We start from the raw sequence: 16,157 nt of genomic DNA on the forward strand, positions 1-16,157 counted from the left end.
CTAAGTGACTACAAATGTGTCAAAGTGCATATCTGTGTGGTTAAAAACAGGGCCTAATGCATGTGCATTAGCCCTTTCAGTGCGGGACCCGAATTTTGAAGGCCTTTGCAAACAGTTTGGATCCAGATGAGACGCCACAGAACGTGGCGTCTCATCAGGATCCAAACTGTTTGCTACTCTGATAATATTCTTTGAAAAAATCTAAGAAATTGCTAATTTTAGAAATTAAGCAGACGACATTTTAGCAGACGACAAATTTCCCAGAATGCAAAGGGTTAAGTATTGTCCCAGATTAGCCTTTGAAGTCTGTACAGGCCAACTGGGGATGACACTTTTTGCTTAAACTTTATTTTCATTGAGAAGAGACTTTCTTTAAAGTAACATTGTTACTCAAAATCAACGAGAATTTCGTACAATATTTCGTAAAATAAAGATAAACAATTAAAAATCATTGTTCTTTATGGCAATTGCCGAAATTTCAACGCCAGATGTGGTCTGGTAAAATAGATGTTTGAAGATATAAAATGCTCGTTTTTATTATTGTTTTGTATTGGTACCATTTTTGTGTTTGTGTGTCGTATGAATAGATATATTCGCTGGAAATTAAAATGGAATTAATTGTGTCATAAATAAATAAAAACAAGCATTTTGTATCTACAAAAATCTATGTAATCATACGACATCCAGTGTTGAAATTGTGGCTCTAGCTATAAGGAACACTGATTGTTTAGGTGTTAACTTTATTTTACGAAACTTTTTACGAAATTTTCGTTGATTTTGAGGGTTATAGAGACTTAACCAAAAGATGCAAAAAAAGAAGAAAGTGTCGTCCCTGATTAGCCATGAAGACTGCACTGGCTAATCTGGGACAACACTTTACGCACATGCATTAAACTCCATTTTCCAAGATCAAGACTCGTACTGCGATGTTTGCTTTCTTGCCAGGCTGCCCTGCTCCTGGTCAACCTTACATCGACCCCTCTACCAAGCGGCTCTACGGAGACTGACCACGGCACCTGGCATGGTCCGGTCGTTATGGATACCGAGTACCAGGTCAGTGACTTTTTGCCCCAAATTACAGCCTCTTACAGGCTGTTTTTCAATGGCAAAAAGTGACACTTTCCTAAAAAGTCTGACCAAAATCTCTCCAAAAAAGATGCCAAAGTTTTTCAATTAACTCAATAATTGGTTAATTGAGTTTATTATACATATTCATGATATTATTCTGTAGCACTTTGTAATAGTAATTCAAAAATTCAGTTACACATCCACTTATAAACAATTAATAAAATAATGTCATTAATAATGTTTAATTATTCCGAATCTCATGGTTTATACGCGCTTCTTCCCTTTTCCCCAAAAATTATAGCAAATATAAGCCTATTTAACAGCAAATATAAGGCTGTAAAAATATAAGCAAACACAATCCCTGCAGGTCTCTCTGACGGGTCTCACAGCCCTGCTGGCCCTACTGCACCACTGCCAGTTCTACCGTGAGATGACCCTGCTGCTGTCCAGCTACTATACCCAGCCCACCATTCAGCCCTCGGTGACTTCAGAGCTCTATCAGCTGTCTGCTTCCACATCCGAGAATACGCTGTCTGTTTTAGGTAGGAATAGATCTTTGTCAGGTTTTAGTCGCTTACATGCAAACTTTTTCCTCTGTAACCTCGAGGTTGTTATCAATTGTTGAGTACATCTTCCATGAATTAACTTTTTTGGGTAGCAGTTGATCTTTTGTTTTCTTGCCAGGACATTCGTGAGCAAGCTTAGTAGATGCTTGATTTCTCACAAAGTTCCTGAATGTTTGCTATAAAACTTGGATGAAATGACAACATGTGTCAGATTCTTTATTCAGTTTTATCCTATTATTGCTTCACATTAAGACGTCAGCTCATAATTTTTAGCGAGGCTGTTTTTGAAGAAAACCCGAGCTATTGTCATAGCCAGCTCGTTGTGTCGTGTCGTGTTGTCCGCTGGCGTCGTGCTAAAACCTTAACATTGGCTCTAAAATCAAAGTGCTTCCACCTACAACTTTGAAACTTCATATTTAGATGCACCTTGATGAGTTCTACACGCCACACCCATTTTTGGGTCACTAGGTCAAAGGTCAAGGTCACTGTGACCTCTAAAAAAAACAACACAATCTGACAAGCTTTCGCAGCCGAGCGTGGCACCCGTTATGCCGTGCTCTTGTTTTTCCAAAGCTAATGGTAGCAAAATGTTTCTGTTACTGTTACCTGTAATGTAAGTGTTTATGTTATCTGTAATATTTGTGTTCCTGTTATCAGCTGATGCTGGGCTGGTACCAAGGCCTGGCAGTGCCTCCCACCTCAACACCATGTCCCTGCTACAGGTCAGTACCTCATAGCTCATACAACTGCTCTCAATAATGCCTAGTGACTTGAACTTACATCCTCAACAGTATTTAAACTGAAGTGGTTTTTAGCTGTTTTCGGAGAAAACCCGAGGTTTTGTCATAGCCAGCTCGTCACCCCGCGTCAGCCGTCTGCTGTCCGCCGTCTGCGTCATGCTAAAACCTTGACATTTGTCTCTAAAATCAAAAAGCTTCCACATACAACTTTGAAACTTCATATGTAGATGCACCTTGAGGAGTTCTACAAGTCACGCCTATTTTTGGGTCACTAGGTGAAAGGTCAAGGTCACTGTGACCTCTAAAATAAAATAAAAATCTGACAATCTTTCATTTATTCAAAACTGCACCCGCAGCCAAGCGTTGGCCCCCGTTATGCGGTGCTCTTGTTGTTCAAGGTTTAACTTTGATTTTTTTAGCTAAAATTATTTTTATTAATGTCTTTTCAGGCTACTTGACATAAGTGTAATAATGTTTCATATGATAGGACTTTGTTGATGTCAGTAAAGTTATCATAGTTAAACATATTAATGAAATGTCTTAATCATCATGAGATTGATTCTGTAAATCTCCAACTTGTAACACTGCTTGCAGTCATCAGGCGTGTCGTCACTACGAGGACTAGAGCGTCCAGGGGTCATAGGGTCGGCTAATCCATCTGCTGGCAACCAGACCCCAGGCAGTTCTAATGCTACCTCCCCGACTACCTCCCGACAACAGGGTGAGTCCTTCTGTCATGTGTCGTAGTATTGTTGTTTCATTACAAAAGCGCTTAGTTCTCAGTACTTGGTACTGAGGCATTTCATCATCGTTTCATCTATGCCTCCAAATTAGGGGCTTGAAGTAGTGATTTGGTTTGTTAAGAGGGTTATGTCAGTAACTTTAATCCTTTACAAGGAGCGTATTTTGTAAGCATTTGTAGTCCAATAGAAAGTTTTATTCAATTAAATACCTTTGTTATTGAATTCAAGTTTAAAAGGCATCATTTCCAACCCTTAGATACTGATGAGCAGTAAACAGCATAAAACCTGAACAGACTGCGAGTTACTCCCTAGGCTGTTCTGGTTTTATGCTGGTTGCAAAAGTCATTTTGACTTTGCTGCTTATGGGCGAAAGGGTTAAAATGGAAATGCACTGTTTCAAACTGTACAAAATAACATTGAAAATTATTTATTGTGAAATGATGTCGTATTTGATGTAATATCGTTATAATTCCTGGTTATTCTCCTTTTAAAGCGGTTTTAAATATATAACATGCTGAGAGAGCATTGAATAATTTAAAAAATGCTGGTTTTGGTAGATTACCAATGTAAAAGTCACTTGTGATCATATAAAAATGGATACTGCCTTAACTGTTCATGTTTTAAAATTATTTTGTTTCTGTCCTCTACAGTAACTCTAGTGTACATAAAAAGACAGCAAATTGCCTTTAATTTGTCTAAATTTATTTCCATAAATTACAAAAATATAAATTTGTTTTCTACAACCTAAAGAAATAAACATACACATGTGAAACAATTAGTTAAAACTCTTATGTCTTTAAAATACCATACTGACACACTGTCTCTTGTACGATTTTCTTTACTTCAATTATCCCTTATCCCAAATCCTGATGTTCTATTTTTAGATACTAGGCAGGGAGGCAACTCTAGGACAGTTGCTGGAAGGGAGACAACTCCAGACCAGAATGTGACCACACCTTGCCTGGTGTCGGCCGTTTCCCAGCTTGTTCGTAACCTTATGATACAGGCCCCACAGAACACAGTGACCGCTTTGAAAAATGAGTCCCTCGTACCTTTCTTTGTAAGGTAAATTTGCTTTATTTAGCATTGGATTTGAAATTAACAATTAGCTTTTACTGTCAAAGAAATGCTAGCTCAAGTCAGTTGTAAATAACTTCTCTGTACGGTGTGAAAATTCACTGTTGCAAATATATTCATAAATATCACAACATATTTTTATTGTTAACCAGGTTTTTCGAAGGAAAAAACTGGTTATTAAATTGGGGTGTGGGTGGGTGGGTTGGCGGGCGGAACAAGCTTGTCCGGGCCATAACTTTGTCGTTCATTGTCAGATTTTAAAATCATTTGGCACATTTGTTCACCATCGTTAGACGGTGTGTCACGCGAAAGAATTACGTCGATATCTCCAAGGTCAAGGTCACAATTTGAGTTTGAAGGTCAAAAATGGCCATAAATGAGCTTGTCTGAGCCATAACTTTGTTGTTCATTGTCAGATTTTAAAATAATTTGGTACATTTGTTCACCATCGTTAGACGGTGTGTTGCGCGAAAGAATTACGTCAATATCTCCAAGTTCAAGGTCACAAGTTGAGTTTGAAGGTCAAAAATGGCCATAAATGAGCTTGTCCGGGCCATTACTTTGTGATTCATTGTGAGATTTTAAAATCATTTGGCACATTTGTTCACCATCATAAGACGGTGTGTCGCGCGAAAGAATCACATCGATATCTCCAAGGTCAAGGTCACAATTTGAGTTGGAAGGTCAAAAATGGCCATAAGTGAGCTTGTCTGGGCCATTACTATGTCATTCATTGTGACATTTTAAAATCATTTGGCACATTTGTTCACCATTATTGGGCGGTGTGTTGCGCGAAAGAATTACGTCAATATCTCCAAGGTCAAGGTCGCCACAACTAAAAATAGATTGATTTTGAAACAACTATGTAACTATGAACAATCAGTAACAATGCACATTTTGATTTTGAGTTGTCTCTCTTTATCAGACTTTTTATGCACCCGGTAGGGTGGCATATAGCAGTTGAACTGTCCGTCAGTATGTCATTATGTGTGTATGTCAGTCTGTCCGTCCGTCCGTCCGAAAAAAAAGCTTTAACGTTGGCCATAACTTTTGCATTATTGAAGATAGAAACTTGATATTTTGCATGCATGTGTATCTCATGAAGCTGCACATTTTTAGTGGTGGAAGTTCAAGGTCAAGGTCTTCCTTCAAGGTCAAAAATGAAATAAAAATCAAAGCGGCGTTCTCATGAAGCTGCACATTTTCAGTGGTGGTAGTTCAAGGTCAAGGTCATCCTTCAAGGTCAAAGGTCAACAAAAAATAATAAATAAATAAATTTTTTCAAAGTGGCGTTCTCATGAAGCTGCACATTTTGAGTGGTGGAAGTTCAAGGTCAAGGTCATCCTTCAAGGTCAAAGGTCAAAACAAAAATTAATTTTTTTATTTATTTCAAAGCGGCGCAATAGGGGGCATTGTGTTTTTGATGAACACATCTCTTCTTTTTTTTCTAATTGAAATCAAGGTCAATTTTACACAAGGGGGTTAACAATACACATTTTGAATTGTCTCCCTTTATCAGACTTTTTTCAACTGAAATCCTGGTTTTGTGATAATTCTGTCCCTTGTTTTTACTATACATTCCTAAAACTTCATAATTGCAAATTCTTCAAATGGCTTCTTTTTTCAGTTTAAGATTTAGGAAAATCGGGCAGGAAGGGACAACTTATGTATATTATTTGTACTTAGATAATTTCATTGTATCTCGATTAATTGTACTGTGTTCAACTGAAGAAGTAAATCTTGTCATTAAAGCAAACAAATAAAACTCCTTCCCTCAACTTCACAACATGCTGGACATTCAACCTACTCCATAATTTGAAAAACTTACCCTTTAAAATTGAAACTAATAACTAAAATAAAGACTTTGAAAATAAAGTAGTAATGATGAAGAAACATACAACTCCCTGCAAATCTGCAGATAAAATGATGCAGGAGGTTCACACCACCACCTCCTGAAAATCTGGAAAAATTAATCTGGTTAAATTATTTGAAAGACTTATTAGTAAATGATGTCATCAAGACCAACATTTTTAAATCTTTACCTCCATTTTTCAGCATGCTGGATGCTGGCTTCCTGGAAGGCATACAGGTGTTGACCGGGTCCCCCCAGCTGGAGTTGTTCTTCACAGAGCTGGTGGAGATGCACATAAGCATCCTGCGTCTGCTACAGACCAGCCTCGTACACGACCCAACAATGCGCATGGAGATCCTGCAGGACCATGTGGCCCTTGGGGGAGTTGTCTCCCTGTTCAGAATACACTCTAAAGGTACACCACAGTTGTCCCTCTACTCAGAACACACTCCTAAGGTACACCACAGTTGTCTCCCAGCTCAGAATACACTCTAAAAGTACACCACTGTTGTATCCGTGCTAAGAATACACTCTAAAGGTACAACGCAGTTGTCTCCGTGCTAAGAATACACTCTAAAGGTACACCACAGTTGTCTCTGTGCTAAGAATACACTCTAAAGGTACACCACAGTTGTCTCCGTGCTAAGAATACACTCTAAAGGTACACCACAGTTGTCTCCGTGCTAAGAATACACTCTAAAGGTACATCACAGTTGTATCCCTGCTCAGAATACACTGTAATGGTAAACCACAATTGTCTCCCTGCTCAAAATACACTCTAAAGGTACACCACAGTTGTCTCCCTGCTCAGAATATACTCTAAAGGTACACCACAGTTGTCTCCCTGCTCAGAATACACTCTAAAGGTACACCATAGTTGTCTCCCTACTCAGAATATACTCCTAAGGTATGCCACAGTTATCTTCCTGCTCACAATGCACTTGAAAGGTACATCACAGTTGTCTCCCTGCTCAGAATACACTCTAAAGGTACACCACAGTTGTCCCCTGCTCATAATACACTCCTTAGGTACACCATAGTAGTCTTTCTGCTAAGAATACACTCTAAAAGTACACCACAGTTGTCTCCCTGCTCACAATACACTTGAAAGGTACATCACAGTTGTCTCCCTGCTCAGAATACACTCTAAAGGTACACCGCAGTTGTCTCCCTGCTCATAAAATACTCTAAAGGTACACCACAGTTGTCTCCTTGCTCATAATACACTCCTAAGGTACACCACAGTAGTCTTTCTGCTCATAATACACTCTCTAAGTACATCACAGTTGTCTCCCTGCGCAGTATACACTCTTAAGGTAAACTACAGTTGTCTCCCTGCTCATAATACACTCTATAGTACACCACAGATGTCTCCCTGCTCATAATACACTCTATAGTACACCACAGTTGTCTCCCTGCTCATAATACACTCTATAGTACACCACAGTTGTCTCCTTGCTCATAATACACTCATAAGGTACACCACAGTAGTCTTTCTGCTCATAATACACTCTAAAAGTACACCACAGTTGTATCCCTGCGCAGTATACACTCTTAAGGTAAACTACAGTTGTCTCCCTGCTCATAATACACTCTATAGTACACCACAGTTGTCTCCCTGCTCATAATACACTCCTTAGGTACACCACAGTAGTCTTTCTGCTCAGAATACACTCTCTAAGTACATCACAGTTGTATCCCTGCACAGAATACACTCTAAAGGTAAACTACAGTTGTCTTCCTGCTCAAAATACACTCTAAAGGTACACCTCAGTTGTCTCCCTGCTCTGAATACACTCTTAAGGTACACCACAATTGTCTCCCTGCTCTGAATACACTCTTAAGGTACACCACAGTTGTCTCCCTGCTCAGAATATACTCTAAAGGTGCACTGCATTAAGAATGTACTGTTAACTCTTTCACACTCAAAAGCAATTGCTATATGCAACTAGCATAACATAACAGCTGTTACTCATAACAGCTTGTAAGTAACTTGCAGGTTGTTAAGGTTTTTATGCCCCCAGATCGATAGATCAGGGGTATATTGTTTTTGGCCTGTCTGTCTGTCATTCTGTCCCAAAACTTTAATATTACAGTAAAGTTTTGCAATAACTTTTGAAATATTGAACATAGAAACTTGATATTTGGCATGCATATGTATCTCATGGAGCTGCACATTTTGAGTGGTGAAAGGTCAAGTTCAAGGTCATCCTTCAAGGTCAAAGGTAAAAAAAATTTAAACTTTAATATATTAAAGTTTTGCAATAACTTTTGAAATATTGAACATAGCAACTTGATATTTTGCATGCATGTGTATCTCACGGAGCTGCACATTTTAATGTCATAAATACTGACCTGTTATCGTATGCTTATACTTTCCAAGGGGAAATAACTCATCCGGAATTTTAACTGGGAATCCGCCACCTCAATACCGTTATACAGGCCAGGTTAAACATAGTGCAATGCAACCTAGCCAAAAATCGGTAACCAACCCTCAATATTCTTTCCGGATCAACCAGGTGTATACGTGTCTTTTACGGCTCTGAATTAAAATATTGTTTTTCACTTGGTTGATTGGGGTTTTGAATAGATAAATTGTGTTATTTATCTTTTTATTTCTCATTCGGATTAATTTGTGTGGATTTAATGGATTTTGTTTCATTTGTAAAAGGTAAGCCATGCTTGTTTTTATCGAACAATGATTTATTTCTACCATGCTGGGTGTTTTCAGGCGCGAACGACCACGTGCAAAACGTGCTCTTCTAATACATTGCTAGAACGTGCAAAGCATGTTCTTCTAATGTGTTACGAGATCGTGCAAAGCATGTTCTTCTATTGACAGATTGTTTATCATTTGCCATTGTGTGCAATAATGATTTTAACGTTCCGTATGACAATCTAATTGATCGTCATTTTATTTTTCATCTGTTTTGAATTAAACTTTTGTTTAATTTATGATCTACGGCAGTATTATTATAATTTTCATTATGGTCAAATAATGATTTTATGTGCTGTATGATAATCTGGTCTGTGACCAGTTTATGGTTGAATATGCTTTGCTCTTGTTTTTCATATATTCGACTACATGATGGTCGCAGAAACAAGAGTGGATAAATACCCGGTGACTTCGCAGATCATGGATGATAGTTGCAGTATCAGTCACCGGGTATCGGGCACGATCGCGACCGTACTATGCTAAGTCTCTTAGACAGTCGGTCAACATCAGACCATATGGCGACACCCGTCAGCCGGTCTTTGCCCGATGGCATTGGTCAAGGACATCGACCAATGCCGGACCATTTGGCATCCGCCATACGGTCATTATCCGGTGACAACACTGGTCATGATATGACCGGTACGTCACCGGGGACGTTGATCACGGACCATTGATCGACGTCTGACCGGCCGGTCCGGTCACCGGTCATGTCACCGGTCCGGTCCGGTCATTGATCACCGGTCCGGTCACCGGTCATGTCACCGGTCCGGTCCGGTCACCGGTCCGGTCCGGTCACCGGTCATGTCACCGGTCCGGTCACCGGTCCGGTCCGGTCCGGTCACCGGTCCGGTCATTGATCACCGGTCCGGTCCGGTCACCTGTCCGGTCCGGTCACCGGTCATGTCACCGGTCCGGTCACCGGTCATGTCACCGGTCCGGTCACCGGTCATGTCACCGGTCCGGTCCGGTCACCGGTCCGGTCATTGATCACCGGTCCGGTCCGGTCACCGGTCATGTCACCGGTCCGGTCACCGTACATGTCACCGGTCCGGTCCGGTCACCGGTCATGTCACCGGTCCGGTCATGTCACCGGTCCGGTCATGTCAACGGTCCGGTCACCGGTCCGGTCATTGATAAAAGAGAAAAAGACAAAAAAAAACGCTCCGGTCACCGGTCAACAGTCATCAGTTAGGCCTGCCACCGATAACACCAGTCACCGGTCAAGAAGAAGAACTCGGTCTTCTTCATTGAATTATTCTCCTATTCTTCGTTGAATACATCGTCTTCATCAAGGATTAGACATCGGACACGCTCTTCTTCGTCGAGCAGTTCTCATCGTCGCGGCTCTCGTAAGCGATCACGTCGTCACTCACGGAGACGTTATTCTAGAAGATCTCGGCCTCATCGCAGCCGATCCACATCTCGGCCGATCCAGATCTCGACATCGCAGGAAACGAGGACGCCGTCAACCTTCACGTAGACATCAGCGGACTGCATTGAGCACCACTGGATAGTTATCGAACATACCTCTCCTTCATTGAGCAGTTCTCGGCGTTGATACGCTCGTAAGCGATCATGTCAATGCTCACGGAGACAATATTGTAGAAGACAATATTTCCAGCGTAGCCGAACAATATTTCGGCATCGAAGTTATATGGATGTCGCCACCTCTCACGTAGGCGTTAATGAACCTACTGGTCATATCGACGTTCTCCATTTTATTCCTTTAGGAATATCATGTCTCCATTCCACGTGTGATGGTTCTTCTTATGGCATCCACACATGTTGCAGTCACCGAGCCGTAGTTGTATACGAACACTAGTTCGTTTAACATTCAGGCTTCGGGATAAGCTGTTCTTTTCTCCACTACGACTACAAGGACACTTATGCCTATTAATACTGATAATCTACCGTTGTTTTCCGGTTAACATTATCAGATGACTTCGTGGATGGTCATTCTTCTGCACCAGATATTTCCATTCTGACGCAGTTATATTATACCGGTCCCGATCACCGGACATCGGTCACCATTCATCGGTCATATCACCGATCACTGATCACCGGTCAGAATAAGTGATGTCTCATCGCCATCGGATTGGATTTTTTTGGCATGATCTTCTTTTCCGAGCAGTGCTTGACATTGATAACAGACCATATGGATTCCACCATTTTTCGGTCTTTAACTGGTAACGTCACCGGTCATATTATGACTGGTCCGTTCACCGGGCTACAGTTACCGGTCATTGACCTGTCCGGTTCGGTCACCACTTACCAATTACCGGTATTCCACTGTGTTTTCATCGGTCAATTTTTAGTATCACGGGTATCGTCTACATTTCATAGTTGTATACCCCTGGCTATGATTGTATTGAATACTATATTTTATGGATTCAACAATCTACATGACTTTTTGTGTTTTTCAATACTGATGTTCTACTGGCGACGGTTACCAAATCATGCTATATCTGTTATTTGTACTTCTATCTCAACCGGCTACATGAAGACTACTGGTCTTGCAGATAGATCGGCTGAAGTGGGCTCGGAGACTAGCATTGAGGTCGAACATTACTATTTGACCTCTATTAATTTATGTTCGAGACCCGAAGGATGAATTGTTTTAACCGCCTTTACCTGTCGGCTACAGACTTTGCAGTCAGTGTCACGGAACAGTTGGGACACATTAATGACGCTAGCAGGATTAGCAAGACGACATTTGTATCGACTTCTGCTTTTCTATTGCTCCTACGGCAGTGCATATTTTCAAGCTACTGGAATCAACAAGAGTTCTGATACATAGGATTGCCTATCAGATTGACGGCTACAGTCTTGTAGATGGCTTAGGACCTATTGAACTCAGATCTTAGATCCTAGGATCTGGAGGGACCTCATCTTAAAGTTATTCTTCTATTACACTTCTGGCCATAACAGGCCGTCTTCCTATAACTGGTCGTATTCCTTTCGGAATTCGTCCAGGTTAGAAGTCTTGAAGTAAATGGATTAATCAAGTCAGAATTTAAGACTTCCATGCATTCTACCGGCAAGCGTGGACCCGCTTAAGGTTATCCCTAGGGTTTTCACCTTTTTTCTGCCATCACACCTCCGATTCCGGAGGTACCACTATCAATCATATTTCCGTACTTCGCAAATCGATGACTTCGCGACCTGTATTATCCAGGATTTTAAAGGCGCCTGTTATTGGTTCAAGAAGAGGCTATATTCTGTAGATAGGTCATAAACTTATAAGTGTTAAACACTGTCCTATTCTACCAATTTTCAAGTGTGTTTGGAGTGGGAAAGTTCGGCTTGCCGTGGTTTCTTTGCCCACCCATCCTTGACAAATGGTTCCGGTCACCGGTCGGTATTTACCGGTCCGGTCACCGGTCCTTCTGCTGAGACGTCTTTTCTTACGTCCGTTTCAGCTTTATTTTTAAGATAATTGTATTAATCTCGGGATTATTTAATGACACAGATTTCCATCCTTTTGTCATTATTTACCACTATTCAGTGGTGTCTATACTAGAAGATTATCTTGGCAAGAATATAGTTTATTCTACCACAACCTTCCTTACATCTTATACAGATGTGAGCAGATAAGGTTATGGACGATCACATAGAACAACGTATCTTGATTTTCTCAATTATGTGGTATCCTAACGAATATCACCTGCACATCTACATCTTGAAAAGCGAAAATTCTTTATAGCTGTTTTTCATTTACAACACATTTTCACGATTCCTTTGTGATGGTTTCAACTATCACACATCGGTCGTGGTTTACTTACAGACACGGAGGTGATCATATTATCACTCCTTGTAACTGGAAATCAGGAACTTATTCGTTCTTTGCAAGAACAACAAATTTTCTCTATCGTCTTTCTCATACCAGTTCGTCTCGCCCTGTTGGACCTTTTGTCCTGCAGTTCTTTCTTTCGAATTATTTTTTTCCGTTGGGTTCAATAATGTAATTGCGCATGCGCGGCAGTGAAGTTGCAGACGAGTTGCATGGTGTACATAGTATATCAAAGAATGTTGTTTATCATCAAACGCTAGTTATTAGCGTTATGCGATCGTATATCGCAGTGTATACCGGTATGCTGAACAACGTCAACAATGCAGTTCACAGAAATCGATCCAGCAGGGTGTGCGATTGTTATACATTCGTCCATTGACATAAACTGGAATATCTTGCCTTCTTGGTGAGTTTTTGCAATAACTGAGTTTTTGCCATAATTTCATGAAATATACTTAATGAACCATGGGATTATGGTTCTACGACCTTTTAAGTCTCCTGTACAATTATTTTCAGGAAACTTCTTCACAGGTCAAATATCATATCTCACTGAGACATATTTTTACTGATCCAAACATGTGCCACTTCATGTCTGGCCATTAATAACTTTTAGTTATCTCTACAGAAGAACGTTTTTCTGTTAGAGTTTCAATCCTTGTTACTTGTGCAAGGATAATTCCATCAGAACTGTATAAAGGTTCTATGGAAATTCATTTTTTACTGGGTAATTGAGAGCATAGTTATTACCTTAATCACTCTGCTAGATACATAGAGGTTTTTCTCATCTTTTTCTTGATGATAAGAAATTTGTTCTTTTCTTCATCAAAGGATAGAGATTATGCTTTCGTATACCTTGTTTTGTGTAAGTCATCGCAACTCTGTGCTGTCTTACCTATTTTGGAACTGATCCAAACTATGGAACGTCAACACTATGTTTTTCGTTCCTTTACCTTCTTAAGCGGTTTTGACTTGTGTAACATGTTGGGATGCTTAATGAGCTCCTTATGAACCTTTTTCATCAGGCTTATTAACAGTTCCAATATAATTTTAAGACGGTTTTCCTTCTTATTATGGCTTTTACGATACAGAGAAGTGAAATTCATGCTTTTTCTGTTGAATACGACCAATTCCAGTTGGATCTATTGTCGTTTTCACTTTGTTGTGTCAGCCAGGATTCCTTGCTTAATATCAAGTCCTCTATATGGCTTCTACCTTCAAGTTTCCAAGTTTTCTTAAACTGGTAGTCATGAAGATGAGGATAAACTTCTTTGGGCAATCAGGGCTTTGAAGTTCTATCTCAGCAGTGTTAGTCAGAAGTCCATTCGAGGTTCTCAAAGACACTCTTCATTTCCCCAAAAAAGGGGGGGGGGAGATGTGTCTGCGGCTTCTATTTCTCGGGGTTAGACCTCGACTAAGGAAAGTTAATCTTATCCTATCTAAGGATTCATTCCTTTTTAGGATCTGACCGCATGAATTAAGAGCTCTGTCTGTTTTGTGGGCATATATTAATCACACCCCACTTTTTGACGTGCTCTAAGCTGTTTACTGGAGGAATCCGACCACCTTGTCATCTTTTTATCTTCGTTTTCTGAAGTGCCAACAATACAATTTGTATACGTTTGGGCTTGTTGTGGTTTCACTAACGGTAGTGTCTTCTTTACGACATAGACATATTACTCTGTCCGAGAAGTCATAATTTATACCGTTTTAACGAAGATTACTTGATATCATTAGCTGATAACCCTGTTTATGGGTTCTACTGTGTTGGGAAAATATATACGAACCTTCCCACCGCAGCTGCAAAATCAGCATACGATAACAGGTCAGTATTTATGACATTAAAACAAATTTTTTAAATAAAATTCATTTTAATTATTAAATACTTACCTGTAATCGGTAAGTCCCACCTCCCACCCCGCTATTCGATTAATATTTTTGTATATATATTGAAAGAATATTGAGGCTTGGTTACCGATTTTTGGCTAGGTTGCATTGCACTATGTTTAACCTGGCCTGTATAACGGTATTGAGGTGGCGGATTCCCAGTTAAAATTCCGGATGAGTTATTTCCCCTTGGAAAGTATAAGCATACGATAACAGGTAAGTATTTAATAATTAAAATGAATTTTATTTAAAAAATTTGTTTTGAGTGGTGAAAGGTCAAGGTCATCATTCAAGGTCAAAGGTCAATAATTTAAAACTTTAATATAGTAAAGTTTTGCAATAACTTTTGAAATATTGAACATAGCAACTTGATATTTGGCATGCATGTGTATCTCATGGAGCTGCACATTTTGAGTGGTGAAAGGTCAAGGTCATCCTTCAAGGTCAAAGGTCAAAATTTTTAAACTTTAATATAGTAAAGTTTAGCAATAACTTTTGAAATATTGAACATAGCAACTTGATATTTGGCATGCATGTGTATCTCATGGAGCTGCACATTTTGAGTGGTGAAAAGTCAAGGTCATCCTTCAAGGTCAAAGGTCAAAAATTTAAAACTTTAATATAGTAAAGTTTTGCAATAACTTTTGAAATATTGAACATAGCAACTTGATATTTGGCATGCATGTGTATCGCATGGAGCTGCACATTTTGAGTGGTGAAAGGTCAAGGTCATCCTTCAAGGTTGAAAATTTAAAACTTTAATATAGTAAAGTTTTGCAATAACTTTTGAAATATTGAACATAGCAACTTGATATGTGGCATGCATGTGTATCTCATGGAGCTGCACATTTTGAGTGGTGAAAGGTCAAGGTCATCCTTCAAGGTCAAAGGTTGACAATTTAAAACTTTAATTTAGTAAAGTTTTGCAGTATATTTTGAAATATTGAACATAGCAACTTGATATTTGGCATGCATGTGTATCTCATGGAGCTGCACATTTTGAGTGGTGAAAGGTCAAGGTCATCCTTCAAGGTCAAAGGACAACAACAAAAAAGCGGTGCAATAGTGGGCATTGTGTTTCTGACAAACACATCTCTTGTTTCCGTTGGTTTCTCATAACTATCTTTGGGTAAGAAATAAATTTTGTAAAATTAGTTTCTATTAAAAAAGGTCTTTAATTTTATGTGATTTTCTAAGATACAACAATTGGTGAAAATGTGTATATGAGTGGTAAAAATGCAACAACATTTAGAATGTACTGAAAAAGAACACCTCATTTAGAATGCACTTTGAAGTGGTAACCTAATTAAGAATGTACTGTAAAGGGGTAACCACATGTAGAATGTACTGTAATGAGCAATTACATGTAGAATGCACTGTAAAGGGGTAACCACATGTAGAATGCACTGTAAAGGGGTAACCACATGTAGAATGGACTGTAAAGGGGCAACCACATATAGAATGTACTGTAAAGGGGCAACAACATGTAGAATGTACTGTAAAGGGGCAACCACATGCAGTATGTACTGTAAAGAGGCAACCACATGTAAAATGTACTGTAAAGGGGTAACCACATGCAGAATGTACTGTAAAGAGGCAACCACATGTATAATGTACTGAAGAGGGGCAAACACACTAATAATGTACTGTAAAGGAGCAACCTCATGTGGAATGCACTGTAAAGGGGCAACCACACTAAAAATTTACTGTGAAGGGGCAAC

General features: G+C 39.6%; 1 protein-coding gene across 2 annotated transcripts in view; it reads left to right on the plus strand.

The window, feature by feature from the left end:
- Positions 1-16,157, plus strand: part of LOC127874525 (rotatin-like) — a 96,283-nt gene that overhangs the window by 68,315 nt on the left and 11,811 nt on the right. For both annotated transcript variants that reach the window (XM_052418893.1, XM_052418892.1), the window contains exons 31-36: positions 946-1,053; positions 1,436-1,610; positions 2,292-2,356; positions 2,969-3,095; positions 4,002-4,182; positions 6,250-6,461. In XM_052418893.1, coding sequence (XP_052274853.1) covers positions 946-1,053; positions 1,436-1,610; positions 2,292-2,356; positions 2,969-3,095; positions 4,002-4,182; positions 6,250-6,461 — 868 coding nt within the window. The remainder of the gene's footprint in view (positions 1-945; positions 1,054-1,435; positions 1,611-2,291; positions 2,357-2,968; positions 3,096-4,001; positions 4,183-6,249; positions 6,462-16,157) is intronic.

Source organism: Dreissena polymorpha, chromosome 3 (assembly GCF_020536995.1).
Source record: "Dreissena polymorpha isolate Duluth1 chromosome 3, UMN_Dpol_1.0, whole genome shotgun sequence".
In the NCBI taxonomy this organism is placed as follows: Eukaryota; Metazoa; Mollusca; class Bivalvia; order Myida; family Dreissenidae; genus Dreissena; species Dreissena polymorpha.